This window comes from Harpia harpyja, chromosome 1 (genome assembly GCF_026419915.1).
Source record: "Harpia harpyja isolate bHarHar1 chromosome 1, bHarHar1 primary haplotype, whole genome shotgun sequence".
In the NCBI taxonomy this organism is placed as follows: Eukaryota; Metazoa; Chordata; class Aves; order Accipitriformes; family Accipitridae; genus Harpia; species Harpia harpyja.
This window is the reverse complement of record NC_068940.1, coordinates 9,918,244-9,930,357: the sequence shown is the minus strand read 5'-3', so window position 1 is coordinate 9,930,357 and position 12,114 is coordinate 9,918,244. Positions and strand designations below refer to the sequence as shown.

Below are 12,114 nucleotides of genomic sequence, written 5' to 3'. Positions count from 1 at the left end.
TAGTCCTACATCAACTTGTATTGACTGGTTTTTCAAAGGCAGTTTTCTTTCTGTCAGTCCAATTTCTGTTGTTGTTTTTTACTTTAAAGCTGCAGCTGGTAACATTTCATTCAGCATATTAAAAAATCAGGGCAAAAATAGAAGATTACTGTGGAAAAATAAACGTGCAAAGTCCACAAAGCAAGGTTTAGCATAACAAGTTAATTGTGGATTTTTAGGTTTTTGGTTTTTTAGCGCTAACACCCACTGATGCTGTTATGACTGTTCACATTTTGGACTGTATTCACACACTTTGACTTGTAACATTAAGACCTATTAAGTTCTTGGAAAAACAAGCAAGCAAAAAATGAGGGACCTTAGTTAAATTAATGAGAAGTTTTAACTTTGCATTTAATGTTTAGTTATACTAAAGGATGATTTTGAATTTGAAGGTGAGGGCGATTTTGCAGCTCTGTTCAAAGTGGATTTACCAACTATTTACCATTGGTCTGGAAGAAGTCCTAAGCTGTGTTAGAGTGGGTCCAGTTACAGGGATGATACTTGAAGATGCTCCAGCGCTGGCAGGAGCCGGTGAGGAAGGAGTGGGCAGGGTGGCTGGACGTGATGACCTAGAGGCACGTTCATTCTTTGAGCTACTTGGTGAAGGGACCGTGGTGTTCGTCGGGGAAGCTGGGTTTTAAAGACAGGTTGGAAATTAGGACAGTGTTTTAAAGAAGAAAGAGTATCAAGTGAAATCCCCTGACACACCCTAGAAGAAAAATCTCTTGTGTGTAAATTTATTGAGAGGCTGGTATTTACACATTTTGCAGTCGATACCTGCTCCTTAACAGAAAAACACTGCCTGCCGTTTTACAGTTAATAAAAATGTGCCTCTGTCGATTCTGTTCTTTTGAGTGATCCAGGAAAGAGCACGCATAGTGAAGTGGCAGTGTTGCTGATTTGATGGAGTTATCCACAGAGGTGAAGATGAAGATGCAAATGAAGATGCAAAGGATTTCAAAATGCCATTAGGTTGCTGTGCAACCATATTATAAAATGACAAATGAAATTCAGTGCGGATAAATGCAGAGTGATGTCCACAGGAAAAATACTCTAGCTTTTCATTTAGATTGAGTTGCTTGTTAACACTTGGGCATGAGATCTGGGGGTCATATATTTGTGTGGAGAAGTCAACTGTATACTCACTAGCTGTCAAAAAGCAAATAAAACATTAGGAATGTTTATGGTAGTAGTAGAGAAAAACATATCTGTCACAGTAGCGTCTGTGGTGTGCCTTCATCTTGAATACTGGTGTCGTGGTTTAACCCCAGCCAGCAACTAAACACCACGCAGCCGCTCACTCACTCCCCCCCAACCAGTGGGATGGGGGAGAAAATCGGGAAAAGAAGCAAAACCCGTGGGTTGAGATAAGAACGGTTTAATAGAACAGAAAAAGAAGAAACTTATAATGATAACACTAATAAAATGACAACAGCAATAATGAAAGGATTGGAATGTACAAATGATGCGCAGTGCAATTGCTCACCACCTGCCGACCGACACCCCGCCAGTCCCCGAGCGGCGAATCCCTGCCCCCACTTCCCCGTTCCTATACTGGATGGGACGTCACATGGTATGGAATACACCGTTGGCCAGTTTGGGTCAGGTGCCCTGGCTGTGTCCTGTGCCAACTTCTTGTGCCCCTCCAGCTTTCTCACTGGCTGTGCATGAGAAGCTGAAAAATCCTTGACATTAGTCTAAACACTACTGAGCAACAACTGAAAACATCAGTGTGTTATCAACATTCTTCGCATACTGAACTCAAAACATAGCACTGTACCAGCTACTAGGAAGACAGTTAATTCTATCCCAGCTGAAACCAGGACAACTGGGATCGATTCTGACATCTTCCTCCTAATTCTCTTTCCCTTCTTCACTTCCACCTCTAGAGAGGACAAAACAGTGCTGCAAAAGCTGGAGAGGTCCTAAGTCTATTGAACAGCTTTTGTTTTACGAACGACTAAATAGATGAGGCCCTGCAGTTTGAAGAAGAGAGATGTGAAAATCTCATACGGATTCAAAGCACTCTTGGAGAAACTCATGTAGGAATAGTCCATGATACCCATGAGGTTCAACTGCAGCTTCTGGGGCTTGCTTCAGAGCTGTGTGGTTTTAAAGTCCGGGACTTACCGTGTGTCCTCTTCTGCTTTTCCCTCGACTTCTGCTCTTGGCTGCTGCTGGAGCAAGACGTTGGGCTGGACTTTTGGCTTGACTCTTGTAGGTTTCTGCTTTGCTTTGTTTTTTGTTAGTGTCATCAAAAAAACAGGGTTTTTTTCTTAGCCAGCAGTACTATTTATGGTCCATCTTATTATCAGGTAATTATAAGAACTAATTATATATAAGAACTATAAGAACTATCTAAAGTCCTACTAAAGGTCTAATCATTTAAACCATTTCTATCAAGATTTTAGGATCTCAGTAAAGAGATAATTTTTAAGGTATATGCTAAGCTTAAGAAAAGTAGCCTGCGTTTAAACAGGGTTGTTGGTGCTATGGGTTCCTGAGTGCTGAAGGTATCTACTTACATGATTTCTGCCTTGTAAACTCAGTAGCGTGTGAGGAACTCCACAAACAGAAGAAATTACGGAGCAGTTTGACCCCTCGGAGAACTTGCAGAAAGCCTCCCCGCTGTTGTCTCAGGTGATGAAACACCAGCTCTTGATGTCGTTCTACCTGTGGAACCAGTTTTGTGCCTTTCTGTGTTAGGCAAGCCCTCCCTCAGCAGCCTTGCAGGTGAGGATGAGTGGGTTTGGAGTACCAGAAAGATGGATGGAAAGCTTTTCCCCTGTTTGGCAGGGGAGTGGCTGGCTTGACTGTTTGCTGCTTTCGTATAGGAGCTGTGTTTGAGAAAATAGAGAAATTAAAGAAATCTTTCGGGCCCCACATGGTGTTATTTTTACATATGTTTCTGGTGGGTGGAAAAGTTGTTTGGTTTTTTTTAGAAATGCTTGCAGGTATTTCACTGGCATTTATTTAATTTCTGCGTTAGGCTTTAAAAAAAAAATTAATACATGAAAAACAAACATTTTTTCCAGTTCTGGGACGTCAGATCAAAGGCCAGTAGACTTACAGGGGAGGGAACCTGTCTCAGTGCAGAAGGTATGAAGGTGCTCATAGCAGCAGCTTGGAGAAGGTGGTGAACCTAGAGCGTCTTGTGGCTTTAATATTTTGTTTTAACTTTTAACCCTGATATTGGGTTAGGTATAGAAAAAAACCCAGAAAGCCGAAATTAAGCCTGGAAAGGCAAATGCCCTAGAGGCTGTTAAATAATTATTAAGCAGATTTAGTGATAATAATCACCCTGTCCTAGGTACACAGCTAGAATTTGGCAGTCGGGGCAGAACAATGCTCTAGCCATCAGCATAGCAATGGTGTAATTATTGTGCTAGGTGGCTGATTAGGAGCTATGCAAATGGAATTGCAATCAGTACCTGTGTTTGTGCTTTGGTATGGGAGGGAGACATGTAAATGAATTATCTTCGGTGACACAGCTGGCGGCTCTCAGAAGTACGCTTAGGATCTAGGGCCTCCTCCCTTTGTGGGGCAGGTGGAAAAGGGACTAGCCATGGAAAGTGCCACCCTTGCACGGTGGCTTACGCAAGGTGAAAAGGTGCCAAGCGGGAGATATTTCTGGAGATACTTCACCTGCACTTGGGAATTTTTGTGCTTGGCAGCTGCTGTGCCTGTCCCCACAGGTGCCTCGCTGTTTGCTATATCCTTCTGAAAGGTGACAGCTGTCCAAAAATCCTCTTCCCCCCACCACCACCTCCTGTGCTCAGTTTTTAATGAGTTTAAAAGCCTCATAATAAAAAATTCAAATCATGTAAACAAAAAAAAAGTTGAAAGCTCCCCAATCGTAAATTGATGACACAGGGACTGAGTTTGGGTTCATATGCAAAGCGCTTATGTAATTTATGCACATACACCTTGTCAACCTCATCAGGAGCCCTTGCCATGCTTAAGTAGTACATGTGATGGCAAGGATAAAGCTATTATATATTTAATTTATATACAACCTCTCCATTGACTGTTTTATTGTACATACAGTATAGCTGTTTATTGCTGATACTAATTTAATCTGCACATTACAGGTTGTATTTTCAAATATGCAAGCTTTTTTTTTCTTAAAATGAAGAATAATCAGAGGAGGATTTTTATCTGCTATTTTCAACGGGGTTATGTAAAGTATCTGTCATGGGTTCTTCATTTTTAAATGCAAATAATTATATATGGCAGGGAGTGTGATGAGCATTCAAAGTTGACATTAAAATGAAAATGCATAAAATTTTCCTGAAAAACTGATCAAACAGGTCATTAGTCAAGGTTATGATGACTAGTAGAACATTTTAAGATGTTTTAAACCTCATTTAAGATGTTTAAAAAAGAAGTTGATAGTTTTTAAAATGCCAGGTGCTCCTGCATAATCCTACTAGTTGCTAAGAGTTTTGAATTCACGTAATTTTTAAGAGGTCTTTTTCCCCCCGCCTCTCTTACAGCTGTGCAAGCAATCTTCAAGCCCAGTAGCATCTGAGAAACTGAGATTTAATCTGGTTACGTTGCATTTTTGGTAGGCTGGGGACATCTGCGCTATCAGTTATCAGGCTCAACGTTTGGCAGCCCACTAAGCCGAGGTGCTGTGATTCTCTAAGCCCCAAACTGGAAAGGAGCAACTGCAAAACAAACCGTACACCAAAAAGTGTCAAGTTCCCACACTGTAAAATGACAGAGAAGATGTGGGGACTGTGTTTCCTCATCTGATCTCTTCCTTTTTATCTTGAGTGTTCCTCATTGAATTAAAAAGGGAAATATATGGGGACAGAAGAGTGGTTTCTAATTAAAAGTAGATTTAAATTTGAGTGAGAAGAGCGCCTTGTCCTATGGGTTTTGTGAAATGTCTTTTTGCTGCTGTTCGCCAGCTTTGTGGGCGTTCATTTTGCGGCAGGGAGGCAGCGGTGGGATTTCCGGGCCATCCGAGGCGTCCTCGGGTGCCCGGGTCTGCCGGCCATCGCACCTCCTGGCTGCGCGGGGTCCCCTCCTTGGGCAGCCAGGGACGGTGCTGCCGTCCCTCCTTCCCGCTGCGGGCCGTGGCTGCGGTTGGGACCCTCTCCCCCGGCTCTGCTGCTTGGGGTTCGGGTTTGGAAGCCTGCGTGCGGGGGGCCTGCCGAGCCCCCGCTCTTCCCGAGGGACGGGCAAGAGGCAGCATCCCGCCGACTGCCCTGCCGGCCGCGCCGCGCTCTCACTTAACCTAATGGGCTCCATGTACAGACAAGACTCTTGCTTTTTTTTTTTTTTTTAATAAGCGGGTTAAAGGAAGTCTTGGGATTCATCTCAGTGAACCAAAACGCATTAGGACTGCGGCGCTCTTGTTTTAGCAGGTTGTAAAGAGCCTTCCCTCCTCCTAGCGAAAGCCAAGCTTTGCAGCCTCCTCGCGCTGGGGCGCGGGTGCTTCCCCATCCTCCCCAGTCCCTGGCGGGTACCCCCTGCCCCAGGCAGGGTGCCCTGGGGTTAAACGCTGCTTCTGGTGCCCGGGGAACCCGCCACCCGGGAGCCTGCGTCGGCTCCGCGCGGTGCATCATCATCGGCGACGCGCTGCTGCCCTTCCCACCCCGCCGCTGCCTGCGCCACGTGGGCACGGATGCTCGAAGTGCGAGGCTTGCCACCGTGGGAGGTGTGAAATGGCTCGAGTGGGACCCGGGGGGTGGGCTCGGGTACCTCTGTGTCAAATCCGAGCCCTTCTTCATCCACTGTGCCGCTCTGCACTGCCCATGTGGTATTTTTATTTATTTCTTTGTTTGTCTGTTTATTAATTTATTTAATAATAAGTGTTTTCAGGCACACTTCTCATCCAGTGAAATGCAAAGCACTTCGTTACTGCCACAGTAGCTTAGTGGGTTTCAGTAGTCAGAAGATGGAGATTTCCGCACGAGGTCTCAGTCTCTTTTTACTTGCTCTCTGAATTTAAGTAGCGATGGTAAATCCACTGTTTTGAACTTTCATCAGTGGTTTTCTCAAGCTGTGCACATCCCCCAAAAAAAGAAAACCCACCTACAGTTCTGTTTTCAGTAATACTGCCCAATGGATAGACTGATTGCATTAATGCACTTCAGCTGAAGAGTATTTTGTCACTGCAGTTCTCTTCTCTGCTAGTGATCTAGATGATCAGTGAAAGAAAAAATAATTAAAGTGGTATCTATCTTTGTGTCCATTGAGAAAGCATGCAAAGCGATTTTTAAAACTACTTTTCAAATGTCTTCTGAGGCAGTAAGGTAAGAGAGAGTGTGATTTTGAGAAAGCAAGAAGAAAAACTGTTGCCATCTGAAGCTGTTTTGCAGGAGGTATTTTTAGGATGACTCAGGCATAAGGCCTGAGAATTGTTCTTGTCTTTAACTGAAGGGAAAAAAATGCTAACATTTTCCTTCCAGCTGTTTTGGTTAAATATTTGGACATACAGCCCTAGCCTTTGAGGAAAGATAGGAGCTTGTATTTTTTAAAGTTTTGATTAAGTAGCCTGTTCTTAGCATCCAACATGGTGTAAATCTGCTAATTTTTCACTGATAAATAAACAGAGTACATGATATTTAAAAAAAAAAAAAGCTCTTTTTATTTTTTTAGAGCAGAAGTTTTGCGTCTTCAACAAGAAGCCAAAAAAATCCCTTTTTACAGTGATACAGGCACATGCAAGTATGTACAACGAAAAATATTTCTGTTTGGGTGGTTTGCATAAGCTAATGAACCTTTCTCGGGCACCACTGCCATGTAAGCTTTCCTGGTGGCTTAAAAGCAGTCCTCCTGAGTGACTGCTTCTTCATTCCTCTGTGTGTTGTCGCTGTACGGGGTGCCTTGTTCAGCAGGACAAAGTCATCTCATTACACTGGCATGGGGACTGTCGTGAGCAAAAAAGAGATGAAAAAAAAACAAAACCCACAAATGGAAGATTGCTTTTGCTCCAGCTTAAATTGCTGTCAGAAGTTACTGGTTTCATATTTTGCAAACCTCATACTGTTCAGTATTTCTGCTTTCCTTACTGAAATTCCTAAACCTTTATTTTTCTTCCTTAACTGACCATACAAATAAGGCCTTTAAAGCTTTTCTTGAAAATTCCTAATGCATTTCTAACACAGGTAAACATGTTCAGGTTTGTATATGTTGATATGCTGGTACCTTTAAAAAAAAACACGTAAAGATCTTTATAAACTGCATTTTATTTGTGGTATAATTAAAATCTGTGAGGTTATATCTCTCAGTGAAGATCAAAAATAGAGAATGTAAAGCTTTTGAAAAATCTGCCTTATTTTTTCGTTTAAAAACCCACCACAGCACCACCATATCAAACTCAGACTGTTGGTATCCATTTAATGATCTATCACAGCAGGAGGCGTGTAAAACAAGAAGCGTGTATTACTGCATGCCAATCTCCTTCCTCGCGTTCTTAAAAAGCGCAGTTACATTATATATTTAAAACCCCAAGGAATTTGATGATATTTCCATGCAGCAGATAACCTGCTGGGAGAGTGGTATTGGACAATAACGCGAAAAGGTTTAATACAGGAGTAAGAAAAGCCATTGCACCCATGTTGTTTCATTTTATTTTACACACACGCACACATATACATATATATATATCTAAAACTATATATTTATAATATATCATCTATTATATGATGTTACCTGTGCCTTGCTTTTTTGTGGTATGCACCTGCCTGGGATAACCAAGAGCTGCCTCCGTGGCTTGTGACACTGCTGTCATGTAGAGTGTCCTCTCTATACAGCGGCGTATAGGATGGTTTCTTCTTTCATTGCTGCTCCGCTTTTCCCCCTCTAGTAAGGACTTAATGAGAAGTGTCCTGTCTTAAATGAGAGTGTGTCTGTCACCGTCACCATTTGCTTCTAGATGTGTGCTACTCCAGAAGTCTGTCTGCCGAAGGTTGGGGACATTGGGATAGGTCTTACAATAATCCAGTCATCCAAGATAGGTACTATTCTGTCATTTTATGGGAAATAAAGAGGGTGCTGTGCCTGCCATGTATTAGAAATTTCCATTAGTTAAATTATTTTCTCTTATCCTAGTAAAGGTAAGTAGTAGTCCAGTGATAAAGAAATGTTACCTTTGTAAAATTTTCGGAATAGACAGTATCTTCAGTATCACAGGTTTAAATCTGAAATGATACTATATCAAGTGAGTATTGGATCGGATAATACTATTTGCAATTAATAGTGGACTTCACAGTTTTCAGTTCCTCCTAGGTTTTGCAGCTGATTTTTGTGTAATATATTTTTGCTTATGAAGAGTTTTCAAAGGTATGTACCGTTAGAGAATCTATAATATAATTGTGAAAGAATATTGTACATTATGTGAAATAACTTGCCTTAAAATGTTTCACATACGGCTAATGTAATGAGACAAAGGAGAAGGAAACGACTGGATAATAATACAAATTTGATGTTATTTAGCAAGTCATTGTCGGCGTGCGTGCCAGTTGTCCGAAGAACCAGGGAGGCTGCGTTTCGGTGTCCCTGGGGTGGGTCCGCAGCCCGCTCTTCCCGCCTGCTCCGCAGCAGCGGTTGGGAATAACCCAGTTCTTCCTTCCAGCCTGAAACGCAGCGGTTCGTAAGGCAGTCGCCCATATAGAATCTGTAGTTGTAAAATGTGGCAGACTGGGAAGCAGCTGCCACAAATTTTGTATGATGTTGTTAAACATGCTTCGGTGTAATCACAAGAGCAGGTAGCTGTGGGATGTGGCTCGTTACAAGGGTGTAGTCCTCAATGAAACGTTTAGCAAGTAGACCCATGTTAATATCCATGCCTCATTTACGGTCACAATCGGTGCTCTCAGTTTCCAGAACCAACACTGATATTTTTTCAGTGTTCATGATGCTTGCAACTGTTTGGCCCAGAGATACCTCCGTAGGTATGAAGACATGTACACAACAATTATAACTCATTGGAGAAAACATATGAGGAGATGCAGGAAGTGTAGAGGAGACTTTCTGGCTGTGTACCAAGCACATGTTTACCTAGTTATTATTTCTGTTATCTGTGGTTCTTTGTTTGGGATTACAGTCTGACAAAGAAGTGGTTGGGAATTTCTGATAGGAACTCTTTTTTTTTTTTTTTTTTTTTTTTTAATGAGGGAGAGAGAATTCAGCTAAGGAGATCAAAGCATTTAATCTTTCTGTCAGTCTAATGTAACATGCTTCCAAAATACTTAAGTAATTTTTCTCTATAAAATAGCATGATTGTGAATTTAAATGCATACATTTCTTGTAGCATTTATGTGAAATGTGCAGATAATTCTTTTAATAATGAAACGGCAGTTGTCTGTGTACTTAAGAATAAATTTTGTTGACCAATCTTTTACATCCTCTCGAGATAAACACCATATCTTGTGCGTTAGATACATCTCTAAACAGAGTGGAAATGAGTTTGATAGCCAATCTATGGTTTTGATTGCTTGTTGCTTTTTGGTAAATCTTACAGCTCCATTTACAGGGTTAATTTGTTGACGTTTATTTTTTTTTGCTGTGTGTTCATGTATTTCTTCAGCTGTCATGCAACTTTAGAAGTTGCTTATTCCATCACCTTTCTGTAAAGCAATAAGCTGTGGGAAAACAGTATAAGATTGTCAGATACATTTTTCTCTAATAGCATTTGTGGCACATGTATATGAAAGATGCTTTGTTTAAGTTTCCTCTTGGTTTTGCTGGAAATTGTTATTTACAGCCCTTTCTATACAAAAATGTATAGACACATACAGTATTTCAGCTGTAGCTGAAATCCAGGAAGATGTTAATATCAAGTCTTGGTAAAGAGCTGGCGAAGGGTTGTTCTCTTTTTGAGTTGCTTGTGTTTGTCTTCAGCAGCCAGTAAGTCAGTACAAAAGAAACTGTGTATAAAACTTCCCTTTAATTATGTACGTATGTCTCACTAACCTCAGAGGAAGAAGGAAGAAGTTTGGCTTTTAAATTGCGGTGGTAGTCTTTCTCATTAGAAGCTTCATTTGCTCTGGCTCTGGGAGTCTGCCTGGTTAGCATCCTTGTGAGACGGTTTAGTGCATTCTCTGGGACAACGTACAGGAGAGAAATTATTGAGCTTTAGTGAGAAAGGAAACCCGGTACTAGTTTTGAAAGGCAGAAATGCAGAACTGGAGTGAGCTGAACAAAACTCGGTCTTAAAACCTGCGAGGAGGGTTTGTTTCAGTTTTATAATTTTTTTGGTTTTACTGAGAAAATAATTGGAAAACAATTTCAGACTTCATCTGTGAACAAATGGTTCCAACCTACTTGAGTGGTTCAGCTCATAAATATTAGAGAAGTCATTTAAACCCACTGATTTAAAAGTCTGTTGAAGAAAGGACCATTTTCTAGAAACCTGGTGTTGTATAGGTACGGTGAGTAGAAGTCAGACCAAGTAACAGCCTCCACTTCGGTGAAGAAAGAGGTGAGGACTTTGCAGAGCTGTCCTCCTCCTTCTATGTATGGCAGCCATGAAGTCTGGTATTTCTTGAGTTGTACCAGTAGAGTCGGAGAGGTTTAGGATGAATGCAGTTATGTTCTAGTCTTTCAATTTAATTTATAAAAACTGCCCCTCCCAAGGGAATATAAAAAGAAAGAAAAAAAAAAAAGAAAGAAAAAAACCAAGAAAAGCTTTCACAGGTATTTTGGAAAAAAACCAATTATATCTGAAAGCCATGTTCCAAGCTCAGATCTTGGTCATTCAGGCCATAGTTTGATGTGGAGCTCAGCCTCTCCCAGTGCTGCTGCTTCCTACCAACACAACCTCTTACCCTGAAGCCACTCAGAGGACTGTTTGCTACCAAAAAGAACTCGGTCTCAAGTTTTTATTCATTCCAGTTGCCCCTTTTCTTGCTTCTTGCTCTGCACGTGCAAACGCACACACGTGCAGAACGAGGTCCCCCCATTCCCGCGGGATCTCCGGCGCAGCAGCAGCAGAAACGCCGTTCCCTTCCCGATACCGATGTGTTTGGGGGGCAGCAGGCGATCTGTGAAGAACGAGGCGAGAGTAAAGACTCGAGGCTGCTTTTTGCTCCTGCTGCGTGTGTGGGAATTTTGGGTAGTTTCACAGAGGAATAAGCATGGGGCTACCGCTCACCCCCCGCTACTCCCGTGTGACAGTATTGGCTCCATCGCTTCACGTAGCAAATCCTGTTTGCTGTTTCTAGCGCCGTGTTTAGTGCTGCATTGTCTTGTTCTAGCAGCATTTTTCAAAAACGTATTAAAATACTCTGTAATGCACCATAATATCTATTCCAAAGAGTCCCCCGACTGCATAAATTATTATAGGTGGTACGAAACTACGCGGGATTAGCCGTTGACTGCAGATCCAGTGCCAGTGCTTTTCTTTCTGCAGTTCCGTGTAATTTAACATGTCAATAGCCTTGCTGGTAAAACATGATAAAATTTTATATGGCTGTATTACTCATAATGTACCACATATTTATGTGTGAGTGGTATCACTCCTAAATATAAACAGATAGTTCAAGACAGATTTCAGTAAATTACTTTCGAAAATCTTGGGTTTTTATATATGTATTTTAATAATGACTTCTCTTTCTTGCAGACAAAATTGAAGAAGCACAAAAACAACTTAATGGAACAGAAGACCAACAGAGAGGTAATAAACAAACCCAGAAAATGAAATAGAAAAAAAAGCATTGCGATTCTTGAGGCTGAACCAGAGCCTTCCTGCATCAGTGAAAAGACTCCGCTGGGCTGGGTGCCGGATGAGGCCCCAGGCGTGTCTGTCTGCAGATCAGCGGCTGTGTCTGTAACACCCCAATTTTGCTGAGACACAAAGGCTTTGTTTTAACCGCTTGAGTAGCTGCCTTGACCTTGATGAGACTGCTGAAGCTGTAACGTTAGGGATGTGCACAAGTTATTGACTGCAGCCTGTGCTAACCGTTGGATCGTGGTATGATTTACCTAATCATTAATAACCATATTTGGTTTATGGCAAGCAATATGTGATGATTTCTAACAGATGCTGAAGGGGGATTGATCATCGCAGGTTATTTTAAGAAACAGATGACCTGTGACAGATTAAATCTGTGTGTTAGA

General features: G+C 41.7%; 1 protein-coding gene across 7 annotated transcripts in view; it reads left to right on the top strand.

Annotated features, from left to right (window-relative positions):
- Nucleotides 1-12,114, top strand: part of HIVEP1 (HIVEP zinc finger 1) — a 130,489-nt gene that overhangs the window by 60,807 nt on the left and 57,568 nt on the right. For all 7 annotated transcript variants that reach the window (XM_052772690.1, XM_052772775.1, XM_052772338.1 and 4 more), the window contains one exon: nt 11,618-11,671. In XM_052772690.1, coding sequence (XP_052628650.1) covers nt 11,618-11,671 — 54 coding nt within the window. The remainder of the gene's footprint in view (nt 1-11,617; nt 11,672-12,114) is intronic.